This window comes from Chlorocebus sabaeus, chromosome 27 (genome assembly GCF_047675955.1).
Source record: "Chlorocebus sabaeus isolate Y175 chromosome 27, mChlSab1.0.hap1, whole genome shotgun sequence".
Taxonomy (NCBI): Eukaryota; Metazoa; Chordata; class Mammalia; order Primates; family Cercopithecidae; genus Chlorocebus; species Chlorocebus sabaeus.
In genome coordinates, this window is record NC_132930.1 from 42,767,027 (window position 1) to 42,781,701 (window position 14,675).

General features: G+C 48.7%; 1 protein-coding gene across 3 annotated transcripts in view; it reads right to left on the reverse strand.

The window, feature by feature from the left end:
• CRMP1 (collapsin response mediator protein 1) overlaps window positions 1-14,675 on the reverse strand; it is a 71,188-nt gene that overhangs the window by 28,309 nt on the left and 28,204 nt on the right. For all 3 annotated transcript variants that reach the window (XM_008017943.3, XM_008017944.3, XM_008017945.3), the window contains exons 3-5: window positions 11,316-11,500; window positions 6,311-6,475; window positions 1,755-1,816 (exon numbers count right to left, since the gene is read on the reverse strand). In XM_008017943.3, the coding sequence (XP_008016134.1) occupies window positions 1,755-1,816; window positions 6,311-6,475; window positions 11,316-11,500 (412 nt within the window). The remainder of the gene's footprint in view (window positions 1-1,754; window positions 1,817-6,310; window positions 6,476-11,315; window positions 11,501-14,675) is intronic.

Consider the following 14,675-nt stretch of genomic DNA (forward strand, 5'->3'; position numbering starts at 1 on the left):
TGTAGATCCAAAAGCAGGGAGCTGAGGATGGGGTACAACTGGTCCAAGTCACCCCAGGGCATGAAGACAGACTCAATCTCAGTGCCTATCTGTGCCTTTTGCTGTCTTTTTGGGTTGGCTTTTTTGAAACACCTGTAGGTGTTAATGGCAACAACTGGCCCTGAGAAGTCACGGTTAGTTTTACAGAAATTGTCCAACTAAATCTGCTGAGGCTGTACCATAGCCACCTATATGCCACAGAAGATGTGTGCATCCTTACAAAAATGTGAACCCATACCATTTTATAGACAATGGTGGGGTGGGGAAAACAAGCTCTCTAATCACTCCAGTACTCAGATAATATATAGTATGCTAACTATCCTCTCAATTAGCCAAAACAGGCCCGCCCCACTGCCCAGTGTTCTCCTCCTACCTGAGGACAATCTGCATTTGGGCATTTGCCCCTGGTAAGGGCCAAAGCCATGAAGCTCCCTCTCCGGGGTACTTGAATCTCAACTTTGTTCTCCATGCATGCAAGACAACATCCCCTGGGACGCCTGCTTTCCGACACACATCCTTCTTTCAGCAAATAGGGAAGGCATGTGGAGGCATGAAGCACTCTTGAGAACCCGCACCCAGAGGCTGCTCGATTCCATCCATGCCCAGGGCTCCAGTGGTTACAATGAAACAGGTGAAAATCACAATGATGCCAGCACATCACATGCTATGTTTTCTATGTCACTGAACCAATTTTCAGCGCTTTGAATGTCTTTTGCTGATTGTATCAAAGGCCTCCAGGACATCTCGGGATAAGTTATTTTCTGTAACCCCAAGTGTTTATTTGAAAGGAAGGACATAAAGTGCTTCTCCCATTGCCCATCTATCTCCATGGTAATAACCAATCACCCTGCTTACTGATGCCTTTATGGCACCATTCTGTGCTAGGCACCATCCTAGCACTTTATTCATCTTATAAAATCATTCAACTGCCTCTATAAGGCACGGCTATTATGAGCCTAAAGCACAGAGAAGTTGGGAGAGCTGCCCCTGGCTGCACAGCAAGCAGCCGGTATGGCCAGGGCTTGCAGCCTGGCTTCGCTGTAGCCTCCATGATTTTCTGCACACACTAACAAGCAGAGCAAAGGAAAGTGACAATGAAACAAAACTAGGAGACCCAGTAGTATAAGAAGGCCAGGTGTCCTGTAAGTCGTAACCGCTGCTCCTGAAGAACAACTTGCGGCTCCATCTCCCTTGACTTGCTGCATCTACGTAATAATCATTTGCTGTTGGTAGGGCCAGAAATGTTCCATCTTACAAATGTGACAAGACTAGCATGTTGCAGTTGCTGTGAGGGAAGGCCAGGCAGTCTCTCTTCCTGTGTCAGAGCTCAGAAATGGTCCCCATCCTTGCCTGAATCCCAGAATCAAATGCAGAGCTTCTGGGAAGTACAGGTTCCTGAGTCCAACACCCCACATCTGTAACATGCACTAAGAATTGGTATTTGAGTGAGCTCTCCAGATGATGCTGAGGATAAGCCAGGTTTGGGAGCCGCCAAACCAGGGACCCCCTTCTACATGCCACTCACACGGTCAGAAAAGAACAGAAGGCCAGCAGGGGCAACAACTGACACCATATCACACAGCCACTCCGTGCCAGAATCAGGACTCGAACCCCGCGGCTTCTCACAATCTCCCTTGCCCTGTGCTGCCTGGACTGGCAAAGCTGGCCCAGTCCTGCCCAGACAAGAGGGGAAAGGGCGAGTGTGAGGGACCTACCTGGCTGTCGGACATTTGGTAGAGATCCTTATAGGCCATGTAGACTTGGAAGGAATTGACGCCTGTTTCAAGATAAAAAGGATAAAAAAAAAATGTTTAAGAAAAAACAGAAGCATATCTTTCCAATAAATCAATGACCACAGAGCAGAGTGGCAGTCGCCAGGAGAGATGAGTGCCATTGGGATCCCCAAAGGGGCACCTATCCAGCCTGAGGGTGTGGGTGAAGATCAAAGGAAGCTTCCAGGGAAAGTCACACCTAAGCAGAATCTGAAGGTGATGGAGAAGAAAGGGAGGAGAAGGAGGAGGAAGAGGAGGAGGAGGAAAAAGAAGAGGAGGAGAAGGAAGAGAAAGAGGAGGAGGAGGAGGAGGAGGAGGAGGAGGAGGAGGTGGAAACTCCCCAGGCTGAGAGGGAGGGGTGTGATAAGGATAAGGAAGGGTGTAATAAGCATCTGCAAGGAAGATGAAAAGACATTAGTCATGCAGCTTCTAGAAATGTCCTAAAGCACATGCTTTTTTATCCCATTTTTAAAAAAATTGTGTTTGCAATTCCCATAAAGACATCAACAGTGACAGCTGCTCTGTCCGGGAGAGCTGAGTTCAGTCCTCAGTTGCTGTGTGGCACTGGAGAAGTTACTGCACCTCTCTGGGTTTCACTTTCCCCATTTCTGCAAAGAGGACATTACACCAAATGTGTTGGTTTCCCATCCTGGAAATGCCCTGCACTGGACTGTACAGTACACTCAGGACGACTATCAAGATTTCTGGGGAAGCCCTTCTGACTTAGAGAAGGATGCACTGAAACGCTTTAGGACAAAGGAAACCAGGTGTGTTTCTCCTTCCCTTTCTTTTCTCCCTCCCTGCGTCTCTCTCTCTTTTCCTTCCCTAACTTATTTATTCATATTATAAACATTTATTGAGAGCCTGCTCTATGCTAGGCATGTGCTAAGCGCTTGGGATACAGAAGTTACTAAAGGCATCTTTCAGGAAATCAATCAGCTGGTTCGCTGATATTTGATGCATCTCTCCGTATGCAGGCACCGGCCATGCAACTATGAGCAAGAAGACAAGTCCCTGCCCGGAGGGGGCTCGCCATCTGGGCTGGGGTGTGGGAATACCAACAAGTCAACGGGCAAAGACAACTCAGTCTGATGATCACTATGTGGGGGATGCATGGCGGGTTGCATTTGTCAGGGGACTTCAGGGAAGGCTTCCCAGGGGAGTGCAGCTCAGCACGAACAGGAGAATCGCTAGGAAAAGGCAGGGAGAGTGTTCCTGAAGGGGCCAGCGCTCACTCACACAGCCCCAAGGGCCAGAGGCAGCCTCGAGCAGATGGAAAACGGAGGTGCAGGGGGCCGGGGCTCTGGGCCCGAGGAACTGGAACAAGCCGGTCTGGAGGAGTGGGCGCATCCTCACGAGCCAGGCGGACAGCTTGTGATTTATTCTGGGGATGATGTGGAGCCGCTGAGAGCGTTTAAGCTGATTAGAAAATAAAAACCTGGCCGGGAGCAGTGGTTCACACCTGTAATCCCAGCAATCCGGGAGGCCAAGGTGGGCGGATCACTTGAGGTCAAGAGTTCAAGACTAGCCTGGCCAATATGATGAAACCCCGTCTCTACGAAAAATACAAAAATTAGCCAGGCGTGGTGGGCTGTGCCTGTGATCCAAGCTACTCTGGAGGCTGAGGCAAGAGAATCACTTTAATACAGGAGGCAGTGAGCTGAGATCTCGCCATTGCACTCCAGCCTGGGTGACAGAGTAAGGCTCCGTCAAAAAAAAAAAAAAAAAAAAAAAAAAAAGGAGCAAGAGAGAGAGAGAGAAAGGAAGGAAGGAAAGAAGACAAGACCAGACCTGCATCTAAGAGATAGCAAGTGTTGGCGAGGATGTGGAGAAAAGGAAATTCCTGAGCACCATTTGTGGGAATGTAAATTAGCACCACCATCTCTATGGAGAACAGTACAGAGGCTCCTCACAAAACTAAAAACTGAATTACCATATGCTTCAGTGGTCCCACTACCGGCTAAAAATCCAAAGGAATTGAAATCAGTATGTCCAGGGGATACCCCCACTCCCGTGTTCACTGCGGCATTATTTACAACAGCCAAGATTAGGAAGTAACCTGGGTCCATCAATGAATGAACGGATTTTATAAATGTGGTAAATGTACACAATGGAGGCCTTAGTAAAGAAGGACATCCTGTATTGCAGCAACAAAGTTGAAGCTGTGGAACCCTATGTTAAGGGAAATAAGCCAGGCACAGAAAGGCAAATACTGCACCATCTCACTTATGTGTGGAATCTAAAAAGTTAGTTGATTTCATAGAAGCATACAAAGTAGAAAGGTTGCTGCCAGGACCTGAGCACAATCGCCATTCGCCTGCTGGTGACCCAGCCCAGATGCACACAGCACAGGGCTCCCTGGATGCCTGCAAGCAGCACAGACCCACTAGGCCCCATGGAGCCCAGTGTCTTTCCCTACAAACTCCACTGCCACTCCAGAGACCCTCGCATCTCAGTGAGGGGCGCCCTAAACGACCATTCACTTAGGGCAGCAACCTAGGGAAAATTGCTCAGAACTTAATATTAGGTAAGGAAAGTAAGATACAAGACTGTCAATTTCCTTGGATTATTACTGTTATGTAGTTGCAGTGAATCACGCAGCAACTGCAATACAAGGATAATGCCTTTTTCTTTTAAAAGATAAGGTCTCGCTCTCCGAGTCAGGCTGGAGTGCAGTGCTCACTCCAGCCTCAACCTCCCAAGCTCAAGCAATGCTCCCGCTCAGCCTCCCAAGTAGCTGGGAGGCTTGCACCACCACTCCCGGCTATGTTTTTTTTTTTTTCGTGGTCTCACTATGTTGCCCAGGCTGGTCTCAAACTCTGGGCCTCAAGCAATCCTCCCTCCTAGCCTCCCAAAGTGCTGGGATTAGAGGCGTGAGCCACCATGGCCAATAATGCCTTCTTGATAGAAAGAGCTTAAACCGCTATATGAAAATGCAAATTGATGAGTGGGCGAAGAATACAATCAGATATTCACATAAGGAAAAATGTATGCAAAATGTTGAATGTAATCAGTAAAGAACTGCCATGAAAACCACAATGGTGGTGTCTTTCACCCATCGAATCGGCAAGAATTTCATAGAAGCAGTAACACCCAGTGGTGCAAAGGCGCAGGGACTAGAGATTCTGGCATAGGATTTGCAGGGGTACAAGGGGGTGCATCTTTCAGGAAACCAACTTGGCAATAAGCGTCATAATCTTGAAAAATGCTAAAACCTTCAACCTTCTAATTCCACTTCTGGAAATCTGAAGAAAAATTAGAAATGCAACCAAATGTTTATACATGAAGATGTTCACCGTAACAGGATTTATAATAAAACAAATAGAAAGCCTAAATGACCAATAAAAAGAAAATAGCTAAGCAAATTAACCATTATATTGTACATTAGGAGCCATTAAAAAGTTACTGATGAAGAGTAATGTGACTCGTAAAATGTTAAGTGAAAAAAGAATGGTTCCACATAACAGCTATTGCACAACCACATAGGGAAAAATCATCCAAATACACAGGGAATGGAAAGCAATAATCCTTCACATGAAGAGTAAATTGTGATTGGGGGTAGAACCAGAGGAAAACAATTTTTTTCCTTCCATTTTCTGACTTTCTTTAAATATTGGGGATGATACTGTTATTATGAGAAAACATAGCACAGCTATTTTCAAAACTGGGAACACATCCTTGCTCTCCTTGAAGCACCACGATTTGAGGCTGCCTCCTCAGAGGAGCCCCGACTGCCCCTTTCTGGACAGATCGCTCATGCCCTGACTCCTTCCGTTCTGTTGTTCTTCGCTTCCTTTGTGTCTTCTGATCCGTTCCCCTCCATTCGCTGTAACGCACACCATGAAGTGCCTACATTGTGCTGGTGTGAACCCAAACAGAGGGGAGCCAAGGTGAGAAGCAGGGACATATAGACACGGTCCCCTCCCTCACAGAACTCAGGGTTTGACAGAAGAGCCAGACAGACAACATCCCATAATCCAGGAACAATAGAAAAAGTGCCCCAAAGGAGGCCTAAGTAACCGGCATTGGCTATTCAAGGAATGAAGCAATTCTGACTGGGGAAATGGGAGAAGGTAATGGTTGAGGTGGGTCTCAAAGGTGAGTAGCACTGGGCAGGCAGAGGAGAAAGGGCATTCATTCCTGGCAGGGGATCCGCATGAGCAAGGGCCTCACAGCATAGCCAGTTTCAGGGATGGCAGCCAGGCTAGTGATCAGGGTGATAGGAAAGAAAAGTGAGGTTAGATCAGCAAAGGCCTAGCATGGCAGGCTGCAGAGACTGGATCTGCTTCTGAGAACAAGGATAGCCCAGAGGTTTTCAAGGAGAAAAGGATGGACTCTGTAAAGGGACTAGCCTGTTTCCTCACTGTCATGGGGCAGAGGGCAGCTCATAATCAGGCTTAGAGCAGATGCAGACAGGGGGATTTTTCACTCCACATAATCCTTGGATCTGCCAAAGAACCAGGGATTTCCCAAAACCCCGTTCTGAGGCTTTAACTGACCTTTGTCCTGCACCAGCACATCCAGCTCCTCCCGAACGCCATCGTACCAGCTTGTGATGTCCACGTGAAGGGAGTAATCACAGCAGGATTTGGTGTCAGCTGCTTCGTGCCACTTCTCGAAGGAGGTCAGTAGGCTGGACCCAGGCTCAGGAACAACATGGTCAACTGGGACAGGGAAATATGCATCATGATGCTTCAGACTCAAGTGTTCCAATGGTAGCCACCATCATTACCACCACCACCATCATTGCCATCATTACCATCACCACCATCATCATCATCACCAAAATTATCACACCATCACTATCATTACTATGACAGCCACCATCATTATCACCACCACAATCATCATCACCATCATTATCAACCCATCATCGTCACCATCATCGTCATTACCATTATCACCACTACCACCGCCATCATCACCATCATTATCATCCCATCACCATCATCACCGTGACCACCACTATCTTCACCATCATTATCACTCATCACTATCATCACCTCCACCACCATCACCATCATCACCATCACCATCATCATTACCATTATCACCACTACCATCACCATCACCCCATCACCATCATCACCATGACCACCACTATCATCACCATCATTATCACTCATCACTATCATCACCTCCACCATCACCATCATCATCATCACCATCATCACCATTGTCATTACCATTATCACCACTACTATCACCATCACCATCACCCCATCACCATCATCACCATCACCATCATCACCCTCGTCATTACCATTATCACCACTACCACCACCATCATCACCATCATTATCACCTCACCATCATCACCACGACCACCACTATCATCACCATCATTATCACTCATCACTATCATCACCTCCACCACCATCACCATCATCACCATCACCATCATCATTACCATTATCACCACTACCATCACCATCACCCCATCACCATCATCACCACGACCACCACTATCATCACCATCATTATCACTCATCACTATCATCACCTCCACCACTATCACCATCATCACCATCATCACCACCACCACCATCCACTATCATCACCACCATCCACTGTCATCACCACTATCATTATCACTCCACCACCATCATCACCATCCCATCACCACACCACCACCATCATCATCATCACTAACATCACCACCGCAGCCATCATCACCACCAACACCACCATCATCACCATCACCACCATCATCACCATCATCATCATATCACCCCATCATCATCATCATCACCATCACCATCTTCATCACCACCATCCTATCACCATCATCATCATCCCAATTATCACCCCATCACCATCACCACCATTATCATCACCACCATCATCACCAACCTTTTCATAATCACTCCCACCGTCATTATTGTCATATTGCCATCACTGTCACTATCATTAACCATAACCATTAATTAGCAATGACATCATCACCATCATCTTCAGTCTTCATTACCACCATCATCACCACCATTGTCATCATCATCACCATCGCTCACTATTTGTCAGATAATGCCACAAAAGTTTTACATAAGCTCGTTCATTTAATCCTCACAACTGTCCTGCAAAGTGAAAATTAATATCCCCATTTTGCAGATGAAAAACTTCAGGCTCAAAGAGGGTAAAGCAATTGTCCAAGAGCATACAACTAGTAAGCAGAAGAAGGAAGGTTATCCAAGACTTGTCAGATAGTCTGAACTCTTACCCACTGCTCCAAGCTGCCTCCTTTGGCATAGAATGCCAAGATGAAAAGGACCTCCAAGACCAAACAAGTTCACTTCATCATCCTTTTTTCAAATAAAATCTTAAATGTAAAGTAGATGAGAAAGGGGAGCCTCCAGTCTTTTAAACCTCTCTTGACTTGATATACTCTGAAGCTTACTGCCCTGTTTCTTCACACCCCCACCCTTCACAGGCAGATGTCAAAAAGAGAAGTCTCACCTTTCCTCCTCCCACTCACACCTCCATCCACCTAAAGCATCAGCCTTTGCTAATATGACCCTCACATCTCTAGGTCTAACGGGAGCATGCAGTCCTCAGTTTCTTGGCCTCTTGGGGCACAGAAGGTCCCTCCCTCCTTCCTTAAACTCGCTCCTCTCCAGCTTCCAGGGGATTGCCACCTTCTGGCTTTTTCTTTCCTTTGTCCTACTTCTTTGGCTGCCGCTTCTCAATCATCCTGAGGACTCCATCCCCTACTGTTCACTAGGCTCACTAACTGGATCCCTTTCCCTTGCACCAGCTCATTGAAACACACCACTTGCTCTGAGCTACAGAGCTCTGAACCCAGTTGTGTTCTTGGCTTCTCCACTGACATGACTCAAAAGCTCCCCCAAACCAGAATGTGCAAAACCTCATGCAGTACTGTCCCCATCCCCACCCCAGCTGTGGTGGACATCACCAAGTAACGGTTCCACAGCCAGAGGCCCAGGTCACCCATGGCACTTCCTTTCCCTCGCATGCCCCCATGTCTGACCCAGCACCGAGGGCTGCTGACTGGCCTTCATATCCCAGAAGCTGTCCACTTCTGCCCAGTCCACAGCCACGCCGCCCTCATCTCTCAGCTGTATTATGCCATCGCCTCCCAGCTGGTCCTGCCACATCCCATCCCGACTACTCTATTACGGTCTCTCCAAAATGCAGAACAGTTCACATCTCTCCCTGCTTAAAATACCTCAACGTTGCCTGTCACCCATATGAGAAAGAGCCACAGCCTCATCAGGTCATCGAGGCTCAGGGTTGTCCTCTCCTTGCAGCCTTGCTTCACAGGATGTCATCCCTCAATCTCCACACCCCTGCACCGCAGGCCTCCCTGTAGTCTCTGGAATAGGAGGTGTGTTCTCACCTCAGGGCCTTTGCATATGCTATTCCCTCCTCCCGGGGCTCTGCTCTTCTCTGCCCCCTTCCCCTGGTTAATTCCAACTCATTCTTCAGATCCCTGTATGAATGTCGCTTCTTCAGAGAACACTTCCCTGAGACCCTGCCCCTCAGTTCAAAGCACTGTGCACCCTTCTTTTGCAGCAGGAGTCACAGTTTCTAGTCATACATGTAGATGATTAGTGACTCCCAGAGAGATGACAGGCCCTTGACAACGAGCATCTTTCCCGCTTTTGTTCACCTGATACAGCGCCTGGTGCGGACTCTTAATTAACATTTGTTGAATGAAGATGGGGAAGGGCGGGGACCCTTTCAGAGCCCTAGACTGTGGTCCTCGTGTGCTTTCATAGGCTCTTGGTGTTCCATGAAACACACTTTGGAAACTGCCCTTCACAGGTGAGGAGGATAAGGTTTACAGGGCAGGGCTCCCCAGGATCTCACAGCTGGTGATGGAGAAAAGCAGGGGACGTCCCAGGAACGCTGGCTCCTCATCCAGGACTCTTTCCCCTGCCCTATGCAGTCCCCCTGAGCCCGGAACTTCCATGCCCATCTCTGAGAACTCTCATGTCCCATGCACTACATGAAGGAATCTCATGTATGTCTCCAAACCACCCTAGGCGCTTCCCACCGTAAGGCCCACATTACAGACAAGGAAGCTGAGGCTCAGAGAGGCCGAGTGCCGGCCACAGTTATGCAGCTGCCTGCCGAGTGCCAGTGCTCGGGTTCAAACCCTGGCCGCTGGGATCCAAGTCCAAGTCTAGATCCTCCTCCCATTTCACATCCAGCAGATCCACGGGCTGCCCTTTGGAAGAGGGATCAGGACAGTGCTTGCGTCAGAAGTCGAGCCCCACCCTCCTGGCTCAGGGACTTGGCAAACTCTGCCCATAGCAGTGGGCTTCAGCCCACAGACCACGCTTCCAACGGGACTCCTTTGTGAAGAAGTGGGAGAGACGGGCAGGGTTGGGGCCAGCTTACAGACAAGTAGCCTGGAACTGAAGAGCCTAACAGTTGACAGAACATTTACAATAAACTGTGGCCTATTTAGTTAAAATTGCTTATTAAAATGAATTCAAGCAAAAGCAGCTCTTCAAAATCAACACAAGAAACAGCAATCGGGATGCACAGGGCTATGGAGGAGGAATCCAGTTTCCCAGACCGAGCACTGTTGGGGACTGGTCTCACTGCCCACAGTATTTCCTTCCCTCCCCAGCCTCACCAGGGCTCTCTGTGGCACAGTGTGCTCCTGTCAACTTTGGGCTCGGCCACGTGACTGATCTTGGCCAACAGAATGTGGGTGGAAGCTACAGCATGGAAGGGAAGAGATGAGGCAGTGAGAGGAGGCAAGTTTCGGCCAGAATCCCCTGCATTCTGCCATTCACCAGGAGAACAGAGTGGCTGGGGAGTCACTGGGTCCAGAATGGGAGACCCATGGTGTCCGAGTCCAACCCGCAGCTGAGCACAGCCACTCCAGCCCCACGCCCACTCCTGCACACCCTCAAATGAGAAAAACAAGTGTTGCTTGAGATTTGGGGGCTGTTTGTTACGTGGTCTTATCACAGTATTACTGCAGCAATACTGACTAATACAACCACTTCCCAGCTATGTCTCCTTGGGCAAGTTGCTTCACCTCTCTGAGCCTCTATTCTCCCATTTGTCACAATAATACCTATGTCACTGGTTCTGAAACCACAGCCATCTTCACATCATGTTGAAGGGTTTTCTTTTTTTTTTTTTTTTTTTGCTTTATCTCCCTATAATCCATGTCTTCTTCACTTAATGCTTTTCTTTAAACAAATTTTGTTTCTAAAAATCTAAATGTGACTTCAGTCTCATGCTAAGCAATTATACCAATGAGATGGTATTTCAATATTTTTTAAATATTTTTTTTTAAATTGGTGCCTATAAAACCATGTTGTTTATTAAGCCATCTTGGGTAGCCCCAGTGGCACACACGGTGTGCTCTGTAAAACGGTGGCCTGTGTCCTAGGGCTGCGGTGAGAATGAAATCCAATGGCACCCTGGGCAGACAGCCTCGAACACACTGAGCACTTGTGATGCTGGTGATGAGGAGGGGACCTCACAATCTACGTCCCTAAGGCAGGGGACAGTGTCACTCACTGATCATCGTGGTCCCGCCCACCAGGGCCGCCCTGGTCCCTTGGAAGAAGTCATCAGCGGCAGTCATCCCCTGGGAGAGCTTCTGCAGGTACGTGTTGACATCGATACCTCCGGGAATAACCATCCGCCCGTTGGCTTCAATGGTCTTCACTCCACCAGGAACGATTAAGTTCTCTCCTATTTGTCTGGAGGCAAACAACAGAGACAGCCTTGGTTCTTAAAGGAAAAGTAGAATGGGCAGTCAACCCACAGCTTCAGTTCTGTTAAATAAACATTTCTGAGTTAGGCCCTTCACAAGGCCCTGGATAGACAGAGATAACTCAGGCAGGGCGCACGCCCTCAGTGGGCTCACAGTCTAACAGGAGGTTAGGCAGGTGGGCAGACTGTTAGAGTCCAGTATAGCAGAGAGGGCCAGGGGACACGAGGAGGGGCTCTTTCATCCAGCCCGTTATCTAAGAAGGCTTCCAGGTGGAGGAGGTGGCAGAGCTCAATCCAACAGAGGTGAGACCAGCATGATGCACACGCTGACTGTCACATCTATTCCGATGTAGCAGGTGCTGGAAAACTTCCTCCAGAAGGAGGGTAAATTGCAAATAGGGAAGGAGGGAAAGGAGCCTACGAAAAGAGAAACCAAGCCCCTGGGGATCTCTGTAGGTGACTTATTGATGACGGTGGCTTCTGGTTTTTATTTGCTGGCACCAGAGTCAGGAGGTCCATCAAGGTGCTGGGGGAAGAGGCTCAGCCAGAACCAGGAAAAGGACCCAGCAGCGTCCAAGGTCAAGGCCTGGCTCAGACCATGAGATCTGTGAGTGATTTTTACTTTAAAAAAAAAAAATCTAATTGTTGTGAACTCTTGAGATTGGGCAGTATATTAATTTTCTAAGTCACATGAAACACCAGTAGTAAAGACACAGGAAGATGCTGCTTCAGTGACCAAAAGTGCAGTTCTAGACAGAATCCACAGCCAGGCAGCCAAGACAGCAGCCCCTGCCCTCCTGGGCTCCCGGGAGAAGCTGGGCCAGCAAGCAGATCCCAGCTGGGGCTCCCCCGAAGACATGGATGCCACACACTGTCCTCTTAACCCAGGAAATAAGCCTAGGACCGCACAGTGCCAGGGACAAGGTGGACACCCAGAAAATGTTACCACACATGTCCACCTCCACCAGGATCACCACTGCTGGTTTTAATAACCAATCCCTTACCTTCAAAATGTCCACCGCCGCTGCTTATAACCAATCCCTTACCCCCAGAATGTCCACTGCCACTGCTTATAATATCCCCAGAATGTCCAACTTGGCTTAGGGAAATCCTGTCTTCCCCAGTCCTTCTGCCGTCCTCTCCAAACGTGTGGCCTTGCCAACAGCTGAAGGGAAAGGGGTCGGGAAGACACCTGGCCCTTAACTTAAAAGGAACAGCAACTGGAGAACAGCGTCTTCTAAGCGCATCACGGCTTCTCTCACTGAATGCTCACAACCAGCTCTAACAGAAGACAGGGTAGCACCCCAAATGCCAACCCAGGCAAAGACCTGGGCACAGTCCAGTCAGAAGAGCCACTGGCTGTAGACATGCACGTGGTGTGTCTACACGTGGGCACGGACCTACGCATGAGTGTCAGCAGAATCACAGCTCAGTCTGATTCAAGCCTGTGACCGAGTCACCATGCTGTGGGGGCCAACAAGTACTCTAATGAGAGGTTCTTTGATTTATTTTTGAGACAGGGTCTCTGTCAGTCAGGCTGGAGTAGAGTAGTGCACATCATGGCTCACTGCAACCTCACTTGCTGGGCTCAAAGCGATCCTCCCGCCTCAACCTCCCAAGTAGCTGGAACTATGGGCGTGTATACCACCATGCCCAGCTAATTTTGTTTTTTAATTTTTTTGTAGAGATGGGATCTCCCTATGTTGCCCAGGCTGATCTGGAACTCCTGAGCTCGAGGGGTCCTCCTGCCTTGGCTTCCCGAAGTGTTTGAGCAAACATGCCTGGCTTTTCTTTCTTTCTTTTTTTTTTTTTTTTTTTAAGAAATAGCACATTTCCTGAGCAGCCTGGTTGGCCGCAGTCCTAAGATGCTTAATGTTCAACAATGAGTGCCATCTCTGCAGCCAGAGGCTCTTTCTTACCAGGCACAATCATAGCCTCTTAACAAACCCTCTCTGGTCTACCGCCAGCAGCCCTGTGAGGTAGGAGGTATTCCCATTTTGCAAAAGAGGACAACACAACTCAGAGAGGTGTAGTGACTCATCCAAGGTCACACAGCAAGTCAGTGATGGGCCTGGATTTAAGCCCAGGTCTCCTCAAGACTAATATCAGAGCTCTGACCAGCGGGCTTTACTGCTGCCCTGCTTCCCGTATATAGAAGCCAGATTCTCCCTGAACTGGGATTAAACTAAACGGGACTCACTGAATGGTGCTCAATAGCAACGTGCTTGAAAGGGAAAGAGGAGAGAGGAAGCTCAGCTCAGTGAATGAGACAGACGCCCCTCCCCCAACACCATCACCCCACAGTGCAGAAGAAACTCAACCACCGGCACCTGATTCACCAAGGCTAAGTGAATTAAATGGAAACCCCGATGAATCATAATCCAATGAATCACGACAGCTGAACGGCTCTTAAGAAAACTTGGCAAATGGCCACAAAATTAAAGGATTCTTGGGGTTTAATTACAGTGGAGGAGAATAATTGTGCCTCTGAGTGCCAGGTGGTCCCTGGGGCGAGCACAGGTGGTCCCTGGCTCTTCCACACCTACCCTTCTCCGCCTGCAGGATGCACATTCAGAATAAACACCGGAGGGCCGTGCGAGGCCTCAGTCACTGTCACTCGCTCAGCTTCACAAGGTCAGAGGAGAACTGCTGACACTCAGAGAGCTTCTCAGCAACGGATTCAAGTAAAAGGGGTTTACGACCAAGAGGGGCTGACAGATAATGAATTTAGGGAAACTGCATATTTCCTCAACAGCCAGGTTAGCCGGAGTCCTAGGACTCTTGATGTTCATACATACAGCAGGCATTTAATGAATGCAGCTCAATCCATGGCCACTTGCTCCATCTGTATACCCCCTGGGATTGCAGGCCCTCTATAAGGGGGCCTGGCCCGGAAAGGACGGACGTGGATGTGGTCAGATCAAAGCAGCAGGTGGTGTGTGAGGGCGGGGAGCCCACGAGATCATTCTAAGGGTCATTTTACCTTTCAGGCTTCAGAAGCCCAGAGCCCCCCACACACAAAGGGGTGTTCCCTCGGAGTTGCTTTCTCTATATCTAAGCCATGGTTGAGTTAGAAAACCTCATTTTTTGACACATCCTGACACCCTTCCCCACCCCCCATCTGCCTTCCTAACCATTCGGGATCCAGGTGCCCTGCAGCTG